The 17,022-nt window shown below is 40.3% G+C and overlaps 1 protein-coding gene across 1 annotated transcript in view; it reads right to left on the minus strand.

Annotated features, from left to right (window-relative positions):
- ADCY5 (adenylate cyclase 5) overlaps nucleotides 1–17,022 on the minus strand; it is a 204,663-nt gene that overhangs the window by 36,712 nt on the left and 150,929 nt on the right. Inside the window, exons 6-8 of the mRNA XM_054636706.2 lie at nucleotides 15,459–15,617; nucleotides 15,132–15,273; nucleotides 6,157–6,297 (exon numbers count right to left, since the gene is read on the minus strand). Of these exons, the coding sequence (XP_054492681.2) occupies nucleotides 6,157–6,297; nucleotides 15,132–15,273; nucleotides 15,459–15,617 (442 nt within the window). The remainder of the gene's footprint in view (nucleotides 1–6,156; nucleotides 6,298–15,131; nucleotides 15,274–15,458; nucleotides 15,618–17,022) is intronic.

Here is a 17,022-nt window from a genome sequence, read left to right on the forward strand (position 1 = left end):
ACTTCCTAGGTTTCTCAATAGCAGCTGCAGATCTGCTGTTGCATTGATTAGTTCTTTACAAGAAGGATTCTTATCCCTCTTTTAAAGAAGTAATCAAGGATGATTGCAAGTCCAGACCAACTAGAATAAAAGGCTAGCAGATGAGGGTACCAGAGTGTAAAGCCTCTGACAATTTGAGCAATGTACATTGTACACCCAGTCATTTGTGTGAGATCCCATGGATCATGTGAATCAGGCAAACTCTTTCTCCACGTGAGCACCAAAGCAATTACACAGAATAACTGCTGGATGGGATTCCTCCCCTTGCTGTTTGAGAGCTATCAAAACCAAACTGGCTCTGTAAAACCCAGACTAGACTAACAATTTCCTCCCAGATCTACAGCAATATGTGGAGATTACAGCAGAAGGGATTCTGTGAGTTTCTCCCTGCTTGATTACGAGTTAGATTACTACAATAGCAGTGAAAAAATAGTGGGTCAAATTCTTCTCCACTGGGGGCCCCTGCCCAGCTTTGCTGACGTCAGTGTTGCAATTACCAGATTTAGCAGATGATTGCTGGAAAAGAGGATAATGGTGACCTGCAGTTAAATGAAACCTTTCAGAGGAGGGTGAACCCTCGGTGCCTAATTCATGGACTCAAATCCAATTCTCTTTGACAGAGCTGACTGAGGAAAACTTGTCTTATGGAGCTTTTATTTTCTATTTCCATTATTTCTGATATTTAAGAGGTAGAATTGGCACAGAACCAGCTATGACATCTGTTCCACTGGGGCACCTGTCCCCCAGTTTTGATTTCCAAGTAACAAGATCTATTGTAAGGGCAACTTGGAGACATAAAGAGTGGAAATAGCTGTATTAACAATGCAAAATGCAAAGAACTGTTTGATTTAGGACAGGGGGAACAGGACAAAGAATTATTTTATTATTGAATGACCCTGCTTGTAGATGAGTGCTGTTTCATTAGAAAACAAACACCAAGCCATCAAGGTAGATGGCTTGGTAGAAGGATGTGCAGAGCTCTGAGCAGCACCACAAGGAATCAGGACTGATTGCCTTTATCATGCCAGCCAGGATCCATTTTTATAACTTTGTCTCACATCTTTCACATCTGCATGCAGTGGTATTTCCTACACATATATAAACTCTATTTGATTTTATGTCAGTTTTTTACTTTGTAACTAACAGTGACTTCATACACAATTTCACTGCAAATGAAATGGTTCATTAGCTGTACTCAGACTCATGACAGAAGCATGGTCAGACTGAAACCAGCACTGCAACCAGGGAACAAACTTGATGAGGGAATCAGAGCTGTGCAGAGACATGGTAATAGTCTTCAACCACAGAGAAGATAATTGTAAAGGAGAGAAAATTAAACTGTCTTCTATCTACTGTGAATAGCTCATGCGGCATCATGGTTTCAAACTGAAGTGAAGACATGTGAAGTAAAACATCAACAAAAATCATAAAACTGTTGAAGAGAATGCCCAGCAAGACTTTCCATCCTTTCAGGTCTTTAAACAAGGGCTAGACAAGTCTCTGTCAGCAATGTTGGGGGTATAGCTGGCTCCCGTACAAAGTGGGGAGATTGATGGCATGGATCTCCGTGCAGCCCAGATCAGAAACTTTCTAAAATCTTTACATGTATTTCATATAATTCATATATTATTTATTCCCTATACATTCTCCTAATAGAGTCTTTTTAACCTTATTGTTTCAATTTTTGCAAAGGATTTTGTGATGTCACTCCAGACTTAAAAGCCCTGAATAAAATAATTAGAAATTGTTCATGAAAATCAGGGATTTCACAAGCTTCTTATACAGCCTGTTCCTTGCATCTAAGTTTTTTTCTTAATTTAGACCTTCCTTTCAACAAATTAGGATGATTATTTTTAAACCTGCCCTTTACAGTCATGGAGAATGATTTATCATTATTTTTTGTCCTTATAAACGTTCCTGTATTTGAAGACTTTTATTTCTAATCAGTCTTCTCCCTTCTAGGTTAGAGCAAACACAATATTTCAACACTTTCAGAGGACACACTGTTGAAACTCTGCTAATTTGTAATTTTGTCCACTAGATTATCTCTAACTCATCCACATCTCCTAAATTATTGTAATCCCAAACTGGATGTGCTTTTCTGGACACAAACTTAATAATGTTGAGCAGAGTAAAAGATGCAAGAAAATAATTTGTCATCTAGAACAGCCCTGTAATTTTGGAAAGTATCAACATTTCCCTTTTTATTGCTGTTTACAACAAACCTCTTGCAGTTTACAGTTGACTACAATCCCCAAATTGGTTTTTCTTTAATGGCAATTTTGTTTTGCTGATGAAAACTGAGACACGAGTATTATTTCCAGAAGTCTAAAATTCATCAATATTTATAAAAGTGCTCTGAAATATATACTGGGAAAAGCAAAGTATTTCTCAGTGGTCTATAAATATTGTTCTAGCTATAAATATACCTGTACTCTCAAATGCTTTTAAGTCCACTTATTTTTGACCCTCTTGCAATCACAAACTGGACTAGAGAGACAGTGGGGAAGGCAAGGCTGGTGCATGGAGACTTGGGGGAATGAGCAGCACAGAAGTCTCCATTTCCAGAGAGATACAGTCAGTGGTGCTGGACTGATTGCTTTTGTTTAGGAAATGAGAAGACAAGCTGTAAAAAGCAATAAAAATAGAAAGCATCTCTGCTGTTCTGCCAGACTGTGGCTCAGTTCCTGCTCTGTGTGCAGCGCTGAGCTGATGCTGTGCAGGTTCCCCTGCCCTGGAGCTGCCCCCAGCCCCTGCTGCCCCTTGGGCTCCCAGAGCAGGGCTCCAGCAGAGGCTGCCAGCTCAGGGCAAGGCATTTGGGTCTGACCTTCCTCTGCACAGTGACCACTCTGCTCAGGGCTGGGGCTCCTGCACCAGCTAATGGAGGTCAGCATCAGCAGCGTGCAGCATTGATGAGTCTGGGCTGCTGCCCCCCTGCAGGCCCTGCAGGGTGAGGAAGGCCACTGCTAAGCAATGGGAAGGGAAAAAGAAGGATCTGTGATGGTCTGGAGAGAAGACCAGTGCACAAGGAAAGTGCTGGATGGGATGAACTGACCCAGTTGCAACTCCTTGACTCAGGCCCCAGTTAGCCAGGGTAAGAGTAGAAAAGTGACTCCTGTTTCCCAGGACATTTTAGATTACCACCACATGGACACATGTAGGATAATTTATCTTATTCATATGTGCAAGTGTCTGAAAAAACTCCTATGTGCACAAGGGAAAACTTCAGCTAGAAACATCATGGAAAATCTGCTGGACCTGGTGCAGGTTAAGGTCCAAGCCACAACATGGAGAGAAGCAGGGACCAAAGGTGCCCCATGTCACTGCCCACTCTGCCATTCCACACAAACCCCACCAGCTGCACTGGTGATGTGCCCAGACATGGCAGCACATGGGAATGATGTGACAAAAGAGGAGGAGGAGGAGGAGGAAAAAAGGAATAAAGGGCTACATTTGATGCTACTCTGTCTCCCCTCAATTTACTGCTAATATATCCTAAGAATAGAGACAGCTATCAGAGCCAGCATTCACTGGAAAGAAAAATGGCCAAAATAATTCTGTTTTCTATTAAATATAACAGTGCCTTCCCAAAAATGCAATTCAGGGAACTTTAATATTCTCTTTCAGGGAATTGTAAGTAGAGCCACAAAAAAAACCTGTGTCTATTTTTTTTCTGAAAGTATGGTTGTCTTTAAAATGCAAAATGTTTTACATTTGTGACAAAACCCAGTGCCCTTCATAACCATCTGTATTATTTCCTACACATAAATGTATTCATATCTACACATGAATATAATGGAACTGGACATCACTGCAGTATTACCTGGCTCCTGCCTGAGGACTGTCTCACAATTACCCTTGTAAATACCTGTTTTGAAATTACAGAGCTAAGGAGCTCCAGGTCTTGAAGAGAAAGGCAATGTTGCACTGCCCACCTTTGGCATAATACTTTGACTAATCCAACCTTACATGTTCACAGCTTCCAAGAAGAAAGACTATATATAACAACATGCAAAAGGTCTGGTGGGTGATGTGGAACAAAGAGCACATTTTCAGGAGGTTTGAGAGCTGGTGCTGCTTACCAAGATCAATGACATGTCAACCCAGAGGAGCACTGATAAAAGCTTCTGTAGTTCTGCTCCCCTTCTGTCTCTCTGCATTTTGTATTTCTAAGCAGGCAGTTTGCAGCCAGCATGCACTCTGCATGCATTAAGCACACACAGCATACATGTAACACAGTGTTACAGATGACAAAGCACTGTGCAAAGCTGGGTGGTACAAAAAAATGCACATTTAAATTAGAAGTTTACACAGAGTTGAGATAGGAGATGGAGAAATTGCTCCTGTGTTCTAATCACTAAAATATCCATCTAGCAGATATTAAAATGGGAGGCCATGGGAAGATGTTTGCATTTTCACTAATGCATCTCAAATGTAACAGATCTGTAAATCTGTAAATAACAGGTTTTAAAAAACAGTCCATAAGAACAAGAAAAAGTCTAGCTGAAAATAATCCATCTAAATCAGGTTTCCGTTTGTTTTCAAGAAACTGCCTGATGCATGCAACATCAGCTTCTCTAAAGAGAGCTTAATACAAGAGGCAGATTGAGTAGTAGAAGCGACTTTCTGAGCTGCTGAATTTTCAAGAAGGAAAATAGCATTACAGGGAAAGACTCAAGATAAGGAAAAAAAAAAGAAAGTCTTTCCTCCTACAAGTGAGGGGCAGTGAAGTTTTTAGGACTCAGCTTGGTATTTCAATAAATAATTATGTTTTTCCAACTGAACAACCAGCTAGACACGGCAAACTGTAATTAACACCAAGAAGCATAATACCATTTGGCATGCATACACCTTGTTTCTGAACAGGAGGCTTCAAGAACCCCTTAAAAGCTATTCAAAGAAACTTATAATTATAATTATGTGCTAGTGTGATTAGTCTCTTCTAATAATGTCATGCCTATTGAGCACACCCTATTGAAAAGCCCACATAAAAAAAATGCACAGTTCCACTGATCTGTATGCTCATGTCAGAAGCCCTCATTTGGAGATCTGAGAAATGAAAGAAACGTTACTATTACTAAGAAATTTGGTTTAGCACTGTAAAATAATATTAAGATTGAATAATATTAGCACCAACTACTAATAAATGTGCCAGTATTTCCCTTTAAAAGATACCATATGCAATTTCTTAAAGCTATGACCAAATTTTTAAACTGTGGGATTGAATCTCATGTTCATATATTTTTTAAAATATTTAAAGGCTTTGATGACCTGGAGCAGAACTTTGACTATAGACAACAAAGTGAGTAACAAATAGACACTTTTGACAGTGCATGAAGGGTCAAAACAGCATAAATAAGGTTATAGAACAATCTGATTATGCATGCAATTACAGAGGTGCTAAATATTTCTATTATTATTAAAAATAGCCACTATAATATAAGCTACCTTCTTAATCTTTATTGCAGAAAACAAAGATATCATCTACACCTTTTATGTAAAATAAGCCATAAAAGTCCTCTCAGTGCAAAACTGAATTGGTAATTAGCTCTTGTTCATTTTAATTTAGAAAGACTGTGAAAGGTACAAGAAAGAAATGAAGATGCCTGCTACCTTAGGCCAATTAATCCATGTACTCGAGGATGTGTTCTCCAGGATTAAACATGGCAGTGACATCCCTGGGGCCCCACAGCACACAGAGAGGAGAGGAGAACAGCACCTGGCTGTGACATTGCAAGAACCCTCTGCAGGTACTGAGCTAACAGAAATGTCAGTCATATGCCTCTTGAATGCCTGGGTTATGGAGCAGTTTTTGCACATAATCACATCTTCTCACACAGCCTGGATGAGTGTTCAGAATGTGGGACAAGTCAGACAAAAGATCCTTCTTTGAGCCATTCAGCCTCCCTTCCCCTCTCCAACAACCTTGTGCCTCATCTCACAATCACTCACCTCCAGATGTACTGATCATTGTTATTTCTGGAGTCAAAGTAGAATTTTCCACCCCCATTTGGAAAACGCCCTCGGGGGCTGTAAAAACCTTCAGACAAAGCAGGAGGGGTATATAACACCCTATTAAGAAGAAAATGAATTAATGTCCACAGAGCAAGGCATTACCATTCTCTTCATCTCCTTGGAGACCTGGTGGCCTCCCAGGTGGTTGTAGAAGGGCCGGTCAACACCCCAGTGAGGCGGGTTATGGCTGATGGAGTTGGCGCGCTGCCGGTTCATCTTGGCTATCGTGGCTTTCTCGTCTTTCTGGAATAGAAACCACAGAGAAATGCATGATACATCTTCAAACATTTACACAGCAGTCATTCTCCAAGCATCTCTCACGTCTGATCTCTCACTCCAAAAGCTGGCTTGGCACCTTGAACTCTATGAAGCAGTCACTGATCAGAAGCACAGTCAGCATTTCTTTCTCTTATTTTTAGAACACTTTACTCTAAATGGTGCCCATCATTTTATTCTTTTACTTGTTCTGAATGACCACCATAACCTGTGTAAACATGGGGAGCATTCAAAAATGGAGACATCTATTGTCTTTATTAGCAAATTGAATAAAACTGAATAATTTCAGATAGAAAATTGCAGCTCAAAGATGAGATACTACACAGAGGGTCCTCAAAAAGCCAAAGAACAGTTACATCTAGAAGAGAAACAACAGAGTGATTTGATTGAAGACCAAGAGCCTTAAAGCTCCTTGAAGCAATGGGAATACAGGACACCTTTCTCTATAGGCAGAAGCAAATAATTTTCCACACTTGCAAGAGCATATTCCCAGACATGCTAAGGAAAGCATGTAAATCTTGCAAACAACTGTGTTCACATTAGGGTAATGCAATTGCAGAGTGTGACAAAATGGTCTTCCCAACTCTAATGCTACCTTCCAATTTGACATTGACACTAATTCTCCTAAAGTTTGGACAGAGTCTTTGATTTTGTTATCAAGGCTTTGCCTCTTGGCTGCAATGGGAGCTTACTGTGAGGTTAGCACAGGATCTGTCAGACAGGTTTCATTCCAGCTCAGTGCCAGTCTCAAGAGCACGGAAGAGCAACCTGTAACTAGGCTCAACAACAGGCAGATTAGTTCCTTATTTTGAATATAGTCCCTAGCCAAAAAGACAGGCAGGTTTCCACAAGGAATGTGCTCTGTGAACACAAGTCCCTCTAGCAAGGGCTGCACTGAGACTGGCTCAGGGAGGATTGTGTGATTTACTTGTACTGACTCAGAAGGGTGGTAATTTCTATACCCTTGCATAAAACAGACAAACTCTGGAGAGATTGAAAAGATTGACTGGGACAAGAGAGGGTATGGATTGTTGTTTATTACTTGAGAGATTAAACTTTTTCAAGAGAATTGCTGCTTCAATGACATTAGAGAAGAAAACAGACTTAATAGTTAATTTTAGATTTCTAGACAAATGAGTTATTTAAAAAGAAAGCCTCTATTGCTTTCAACTCTAGAGTTTTGGTTCAAGTGTTATTTGACAATACAAGTTGGTCTGCTGTTTTTCTTGCCTGGAGTCTGCATTCCATATCTATTTATTTTGATTCCCCACTATTCAGTGTAACTTGTACCTTTCAGGAGTTTGCAAAATACCTGGTGTTATCTCCATGGTAACAACAGAGTTAAATGTCAAGTGCTGTGCTGCCTTAAATTAGGGTTTTAAAAAAGAAATTTAAAAAGGCTTGCTGAAATTCAGTGCTGGAGAAAGCTGCCTGACTGACAAGCATGGGAAATCATCTCTCTCCTTGCAAGGAAGAGTCAGCTACAATGACAACATTTCCCTGGAGAGCACAGCTCACCACACGGGCACCCAACACTGCAGAGCCCGTGGGGCTGCAGCCCCATGGCCATGGGCTGGGGACATGGGGCCACCTGTGACAGAGCCCTGTGCCCCACGGCCAGCTGGCCCCGTGACAGTGAGCAGCAGTGGTGCTGCAAAGACCTTCACCCAGCCAGGATGACAGGTGTAGGGTCACAAGGAAACCCTGTGGGAGCAGGATGACATCAGGAGAACCATAGGTGCTCCCACAAGGATGCCCCCAGGACAGCGAGTGCCTCCCACATCGCCTCTTCCCCACACTGAACCCACCACTGGTTCATCTGAAAAGCCTGAAAATTCCAGCACTTGGCACCAGCTGAGTTTCACATGAGCCACCATGACAGAGCCACTGGATAACTTCCAGGAGAGACTTCTTTTAAATGTTTCTAAAAATACATTAATGTGATGAAATCTTGATGTCCAGATTTGAGTTGGTTTGAGGTTTTGTTTTTTAAGACTCGCTGCTCTTTATACTCATTGCCATCATTTGTAATACTTTCTTGTGGCTTTTTTCAGTTATGCAATCTTTTTCATAGTTATGCTTCTTTCTTTTATGATGTGATGCCAGAAAACTGGTAGGAAATACAGTTTCATTATCTCCAAGCAAATAGATATTGTTTTTCAATAACAGAAGTGACACTGTCAATCCATTTTATTCCAACTAAGGGGAGGGTTTTCAACCAAATGGAATAAAAAATCCCAGATGTTGAAACTAGTCTGGGGACCCATAAAAGCAAAACTATTTGGTTACTTTAGAAATGCCTTTAAATCAACAGATGATAAAAGTGATATACAGCAGGTTTTTGCCCCATGAGTTAGTAAATTTGGTTAGAATTTGAGAAAAGCCTTAATGCCAAAGTCCATGAAGACATAGTACCCCTCTCAGCCCATGAGTGATCCTCATACCTGCTGCAAGTGCCAGTGGGTCTGCAGCACTGCTTGATGAATTTGAAGGAAATTAATGACCTCATACATATTTATTGACACATCTGGATTGAGGTAAGAACAGGAAAATGGGTAAACATGTAATTCTGAGATTGTTTCTAACCATGAGGTCAGGTGCCATAAATTTTCCATGGCTTCATGAACTCTGGCAGTATTTCCCCCCCCACCTCTTGTAGGAAGTTTCCACTGGATTGTGGACAATGTTTCAGCAATATTTCCAATCAGATTAAAATACATATATACAAGCACAGTGCACTTCTGCTTTTCCACATTACGTAATGTGCTACAAGGTCATCTTGTATAATAGGACTTTGCTGCTAACATCAACACTTATTAAAGAAAAAATTAAACCTGTTGTTTTAAAAACTTGAGATAATTTATTTTCTGCAAAATCACTTGTTCAGTGGGTGATGAAAATAACAAACTCTAAAAATGAAGCATTAGATGGGTCACAGCTCCTCTGTGGAAATTTATGAGGATGCCTCCTCTGTTTCTTCCTGGCTAAGTGACAGCATAAGGACAACTTGCACACAAAGCTGCCTAAGGCATAACAAGACTGGAAAAGAAGAATAAAGAAAGAGAAGGGATGATACCTTTCAGTCCTACTCATTACAGGTACTACCAACAAGAGAAGGTGCAAAAGTTTCTGACAGCAATGAGTTTTTCAGATTTTAGGTGGCTAAACTCCAGAAAGCTGTTGTGGGAACTTTTCAAATCTGGACTCACAAAGAGACTGTAAATCTGATTCCCAGGGGTTTCATTGTGTTCCCACCACCAGTTCCCACACACTGAGCTACAGTAATGTTACAGCAAAGCTGCAGAAAGAGCTGGGGTTTTCTTGTACATATCAATTGAATCAAGAATGCCTGTTATTTCTTTAGTGTGTGTGTAATAGGATTTTCCAACATATTGATCACTATCAGTGCAGCAGTGAAATCTGATTATGGATCAGCCATATCAGATTTAGCTACATATTATTTAGATTTTCTTGAAGTTCTTCTGACATGTGCATGATGTTTCTGGTAGTGTTACATGCTCCAAACCACTGCCTTCATAAATCTACATAAGTGGAACCCTGCTGAGCTCTGATTAAATGTCTTAAATTGAGGAATCATCACATTAGATTGATTGTGTTTTAGGAGAGTCACATGCTCAACATTTAAAGGACCATTTTGTTTCTTCAGCTGGACGAAATTCCAGGGCGCTATTTAGAAAAGAATGAGAATTGTTTTTCTAGGAGTTACAGCCAAAGTTTTCTTGAGCTGTTTTAAGGCCACCATCAACAATCCTTTCTGAAACTGGTGTGTACCTGCTATTGTTAAAAGAAACACCCAAGTGTAATCAATTGTAAGACATTAGAAAAAATAAACATTTTTTCCCTTTGCAGACTTTGTGCACTCAGCACAGCATGTTTGGTCAGCAGTATTGCTCATCTGTTTGCAGGCACATTTTGTTTCTACTCATGTCCAAAGCAAAGCATTCCCCTAGATTCTGACAATGTTGAGGATGATAAAACTAGCTGTAAAACTATGTGCTGTTAAAATCTTATTCCCCTTAAGGTCTGTTTCCCTCCAAACACACACTTTTCCACTCTTCTCAGAGTAAAGCTTTGAAGTGCTGGGAAGTGGAGTTGTGATGGTTCTGCAATTTAGAGCAGCACCTGATCACAGAGAAGAACAGAAAGTGAGCAACAACCACAGAGTGACACGCTCCTGTACAAGCACCAGAAACTTGGGCAGCACAAGAACTGGGAATATGTAAATGGAGTACTGTAAGAATATCAGGGAAGTGATAAGATAGCAATAATGACTGGGACAAATGCTTTGAATAAGATTCAGAAGGGCAGATACAAAGTTGTGATGCTGGAGGGTCAGAGCTATGCGATATGAATGCTACAGTCTGCAGGGTAAGCCAAAAAACATGGATAAAACAAAATCACTTTGTAGAAGGGTAAAGACATTGTTGTGCAGGCCATTGAAATGCCTAGGGGTTAAGTTTGGGAATCATTAAAATGTGGGCAACAGTTTTAGTAATTCTAGCTGATAAATTGCTGTTTATCTGGAAATACAGACTTTCAGGTAAAGAATGAAGCCAGTAAGGAAGAAAGGCAAGGATCTCCTTGGAGAATTCCTGTATTTCTACCATTCTAATATATTAAGTCCATTAGAAACACATATCCAAATGATTGTAAAAATTAACTGGATAAGAATCCAAGTTACCCTGTGCAAATCACCCTATACCATGTGAGGATAACAGAAACTTTCAATTCTTCATTACTGTAGAACAGAAGGAGCAGATTGGTTTTTTCCAGGTAATCACTACTGCCTCAGTGGAGGCAAAAGGGAAGAAGGCTCATAAGCACAAGGTTATAAATGGAAAACATTGAATTATAGAATCATTTAGGTTGCATTTAAGATCATTAAATACAGCACTGCCAAGTCCCACAAAACCATGTCTGGAAGCAAAACTTGAAGTGTGATGTGCTGAATTCAGAAAGACAACCTCCATTCCAGATCTGTGGAAAACTGCCAACTTCCATGTCAGTTCTGGTAACAGATATTTTTAATAACTATTTAGTCAGTGATCATGACACAGAGCTTGTAGAGCAGCAAATGCTGGGTTTGGATTAACAGCCTTGAATACAATTTTTTCTAATGAGAAAAAAAATGCAGTAGCTCTCATTGGCTTTGTTTCTTCCATAGAGACTTTGACAGAGTGCTGTGTTGGAGAGTAAGGGCTAAGACAGATGGGGAACATGAAGCTGTGAAAAGAGCTTGTTCCTAGTGAAATGGCAAGAGACAGTGTTGAATAAGGAAATATTAGTCTGGATGAAAGTTACAAGCAGTGTTACTCAGTTACTACTCTTAGGGTAGATTTGGTTGAATTTTTTTCTTCTCTCAAGTGGCAGCAAGTGAGCAATGATTTGGATAATGGGAGAGGCAGAGGTGTATTTGATAGATATGAAGAAAAGGAGTATTAGCACCCAACATTTGAGGACTAATATAGTAGAAGTGGAACTTGAGCCATTTAGGTGTACAAAATGCATCATTCCCTTAGAGATCACAGGCAGAAATTTAATTTCATTATCAGGAATCACATTAGTTCATCACAGAATAAATAGAAGACACTGAGATAATCCAACTTTGCAAAAGGTAAAGGTTTCCTTTGAGGAGCAAGAAAATATGAGAGATGTGCTTGTCTCTTCTTTGTTGTGTGAAAACATTAGAAGAGTCTGCCTCAGGAGAAAAAAGGAGAGGGAGAGGGGGTACAATTGCTGACAGACAACCAGAGCAATCCAGGTTTTAGAGCAGCCCAGTCTTAGCACTAATGGGAGCAAACAAACCACAGCAAAAGATTCAACAGACCTTTATGGCAGAACCTGCTAATTTCATCTTTTCAGTCAAGTGCTCACCCATGAGGGCAGCAGAATCACAGGACAGGGCAAACAGAAAGGTGAAAGCAGATCTGGAGGTAAAGATGAGGAGAAAAAGTCCAAAAAGACTGGATTTTAAAACTTTTCCTTCTGTTCTCTTTTAATAGAAAGCACCTCTTCTGTGTATCAGAAAGAAAACAAGGACTACATTTTCACGTCTAGAAATATTATTAAAGACTCAGGGAGAAGAATCTAGCTTTTCTCCCTCCTAAAACCACATTGACTATATTCCAGTTAATAGCATTTTTTAAAAGGAAAAAGCAAAAAAAATATTTTCAAAGAAGAAGCTATTTTCAGTTCCTGGAACAAAAATATTAGATAGATGTTCCTCCCACTTTGTGCCCAAGAAATGGCATTAACACAATGAAAAAGTTAAAAAAATAAAAAAGACAGAAAATTCAAAGTTGTGGCTCCCTGTGGCAGCAGTAAGAAGAAAGAGTAGGGAACATATACCCTTACATTTTATCTATTTATCAATACTCATGGTATTGTTGGGTTTTGATGGCTGTGGGACTGATGAAGCAGGTATCCAGATAATTCTGCTATGTGAACTAAGGAACAGCTCAGGCAGTTACTTGGATCTGCTCTCAGGTCAATACTAATGCCAAGCCTTATGTACAAGGACAGCAGGAACCCAGACACAACTCACAGCAACTCTTCACTAAGCCAGGTGAACATTTTATGGCCATTACTGGAACAGAATGAACTGAAAACCTGGCTAAATACATCAAAAGAAGTCATTAAAATCAAGCAGAAATGAAAGGAAAAAGTAAAGTACCAGAACTTTGCCGTCAGGCAAAAAGTTCAAGACTGACTGAACTGACAATGGGCAAAAGCTTTTCTCACTTCTGATCTTCATGTTGTGTGAAAAAGAGTTTTTGAACAGGGAGAGAACTTTAAACACTGGAACAGGTTGTCAAGAGAAATAGAGGATGTCCCATCCCTGGAAGTGTCCAAGGCCAGGCTGGATGGAGCTTTGAGCAACCTGGACTAATGGAGGGTGTCCTTGCCCTGACAGGGGGTTGGGCCAAGATAATCTTTAAGGCCCTTTCCAATCCAAGACTTCCTATGATTCTATGAAACTATTCACAAAGAGATAAAAAACAGCTATGGGAGCACAAAAGTTGCAGCAGTATGGGCAAACCAGAAACACCTCAAACTCCAAACACCTAATACCCCTGACACTGCATAGCTGCTTTTTAGTCTCAGTTTAGCCCAATAATTACATAAGTCATCCAAATTTCCCAATTTTTAGCGATTCTGGGATGCAGCACGTTACAGCAGCATTATAGTAGTGCTCAGAGACTTCAGCTAAGGGCTACACTAGGTAACAGAGCTGCAATAAATACATATAAAGCAGTGAAAGAATGGCCCATTTCATTTTCCTATGGCAAATCAAGGCAAAAAGATGCAAATTCCTCAAAACCTACGTCTGGAATGGAATCCACATCTCTTATGAGTCTCTGTCCAATCTCTTACTCAAAATATATCCTGTGTTCAGAAATGAAGGCAGATGCCAAGCACTCTGAAGTGCTTATGTCTTCATGTTCTCTCCAGAGAAACTTTTGGTTCTCCACAAAAACATGCAGACAACCAGGTATGATTTAAGAGTCAGTATAGGCTCTCCACTCCAAGAGATGGGGTCTGACCACAGGGGTATTTTGGTTTATATTCTTAAATCTGCCCAGCAAAGAGGAAGTGACTTTTAGATACCTAAAACATCAGCTGGCTCACTGACAGGCAGTGATGCTCAGGAACAACAATCTCGCACTGCAAGTTCTAATCCTCTTTTGAAGATTGACATTGTTAATGAGATTTATTTTATGAGGAGATAGAGACCAAAACATCAGCTTCTCTTTTTAGCAGATGATAAGGGATTTTCTTGGAGGTTTTTTACACAATATCTATTAAGGAGATTTGAGACTTCCATTCTCTCAGGAAATGAGGCAATGGTAGCAAAGTCTTTCTATACAGGTGTTGGTTATTCAAATCAACTGTGCTGTTGCAACATGTCAAAAACACTAATTCACCTAATCTCATAGCAATCATATTTACAGATGTGGGAAGGTTCACTTGGTTTTAGATTCAGAAACATATTAAATTATTTTCAATTCAGGCCAATCTGTATATGCTGCCCATACTGTGAATAGCAAAGTAGGGGCTATAGTGCAGAAATTACTAAGAGAAATATTATTGGCTATGCTCAACTAGATCAAAAAGGTCCTTTTCTAGTATTTCTACTGTTTTTAAAAAGAATACACACTACTGATAGTTTGCCATTGGCAGTGTCACAAAAAGAAGATTTATTGGTTGATGTCCACTTGAGGTTGACTTGATCAAGCTCAAGTCAGTAATGCCCTCACAGCCTTATTTTGTGCAGCCTGACCCATGTCACAGTTGGTATGATCTCATCTTACTTTCACAATGATGATTGATCATTACAGTGGACCAGTTTTTCTCATCTTCAGAAAGAGAGACTGAAAAGCAATGATAGGAACTGCTCTAATCTTCATATTCATTCATCTGGTGAGCAGGCAGACAAAATCACCTCTGTAATCTGACAGAGAAAAGATCTCTGTGGTTTTAATCTATGCCTTTAAGTACTTCTACAAAATACATATCTATATTAACAACATTTTTCAACATGATTTTGAAAACAATTGAGGACAACTTCTTTGAAAGAATTAGAAAGAGCTAGATGCAGACACCTTTGTAGATGGTGGCTATTCCCTCCTGTGCACATAAAAGTTCAAGAAGAAGAGAGAGAAACAGGAATTTTTGCCACTGAATGTCATCTGTCTCATCTATAAAGGCTCTACTTTGGTGTGTCAGAGACATCAAGATATGAAAGGTACCTAAACCTGCGTTAGTTTGTTTGGCCTTACCCTCTTCTGGCTGCACCTCACAATCAGGAAGGTCTCAATGCTGTGCTCTTTCAGGTAAGCGTTGCGCTCCCCTCCAAAGCCCAGCTCCACCTCGTAGTCTCCATTGAGATAGTTCAGGGTTGCTTTTGTTATGTGGATGCGCCTTCAATGAGACAAAAGACAAGGAAGTTTTGTAGACTCTGTAAAGCCAGATCCTGCCAGGGATGGGTTCCATGTATTGGAACAAACCAGCAATAAACCCCAATTGATTTAGCCACGCCATCATTCTTACACATTTAGTGTGGGAGTTTAATGGATAAACACAACAGCTTGGATGAAGCAACTTACCCAGCTTTGCCCCCTGCTTCCATGTGGTTGGCTAAGGTGACATCATTGGACCACACATCAAACTGCCACTTCCTGAGGCCCAGGACCCCGCAGTGAACTCTGCCACTGTGGATCCCGACCCTCATGTTGACATTCACGCCCGTCACCTCACGGACCAGCCTGAAAAGAGACAGGGGGAGAAGGGCCATTACTAACAACTGAATGGCTGCAATTGTCAGCAGCACAAACTTGCACCCAGAACACAAAAATCCATCATGATCCATAAATGATTCACAGATACACATGGCACAGCTCATCCACATCAAGAGGACAGCAGAACAAAACTGGACGAGCTGTACTGCTCTTGGATGGCCAGGCTGGCCAAGAAGAGCCCTATTTAGAACGTGGAGCTCTTGGAGTGAATCCATGTACACTGAACTCAGGACCAAGTTGAGAACTTATAAAAAAATTATCTCTGGGGCAGTAAAAGGATTAAAGTGCTGGTCTCTGATTTCCATACCAAAGCTGGACATAACCTGCCAGCACTTGGCCTCATTAAGAGTAATAGCATGTTGCAAAGAGAAAAAGGAAATGATTTCAGAGATCTTAATTTGTCTGTATGGCACCAAGCATCAACTCTTCCACAGATGAAATATGATATGTGTGTGAAATACCTCACTGAAGCTGGAAAGCTTGAGCAGGCCTTACAGCAGCAAAACCAGAGAACCACATCTATTGGAGTCACTCCAAACAGGCAGCTACAAATATTCAAGTTCTGAATGTAATGAGGTTTTGGATGCTCTGCTTACTCCCAAAAAGACTGCTGGAATACTTTGTGAATTTTCCCCTTCAGGGCAAAAATTAACTTCAAGAGCTGTTCACATGAGAAATATATTTAGGAGTATGAGTAGGGAAAAGCCTTGATGAGGCCTTCAGAACAACTGTTGCTTCTCATTATTGCCAATCACATCACTCCCAGAATGTCCATGCTTCACAGGCCAATTCACCTCCATCACATACCACTGTCCCTTCCTTTGTGTAGTAAGTTTCTTGCACAAGGAAGTACTTTAAACCTATCAGATTTCAGTCTCTTCAGTTTTCAGGTTCATCCAGTCCTTTCTAGATAACATCATCTGGATAGGTAAGTCCTCCCAACTCCCTAACATCAACACAGTCCTAATATTTATACTTTAGTTATTAATGGAATTTCATGAATAAAGATAGGCCAGTTCTGGACTCCAGCTCCCTCCTAACAGTGCAAGATGTCCCTTAAAACAGTGTCCAGGATGACTTCTTGTTGAAACAGCTCCTCTCCTCTTCGAGTTCCTTTCTCTTTATGATCCCTGTCTTATGTTTCACTACCTTCTCACTGAAGTGACATTCACTATTTTTATTAACAAGCAGCAGAGATTGTCTAGCAGGTAAAGGAAGCTGATATGGGCAAGGTGTTACAGGCTGGTGAACTGAAGAAGCTCCAACCACAACACTTGAGAAAGAAACAGGAGCTGGAGTAATAAAAATGTACCTGCACCCATAAACCTGATAGAAACAACACAGCTGCAGCTCCTCCCTCCACTGGGTGCTA

Source organism: Agelaius phoeniceus, chromosome 7 (genome assembly GCF_051311805.1).
Source record: "Agelaius phoeniceus isolate bAgePho1 chromosome 7, bAgePho1.hap1, whole genome shotgun sequence".
Taxonomy (NCBI): domain Eukaryota; kingdom Metazoa; phylum Chordata; class Aves; order Passeriformes; family Icteridae; genus Agelaius; species Agelaius phoeniceus.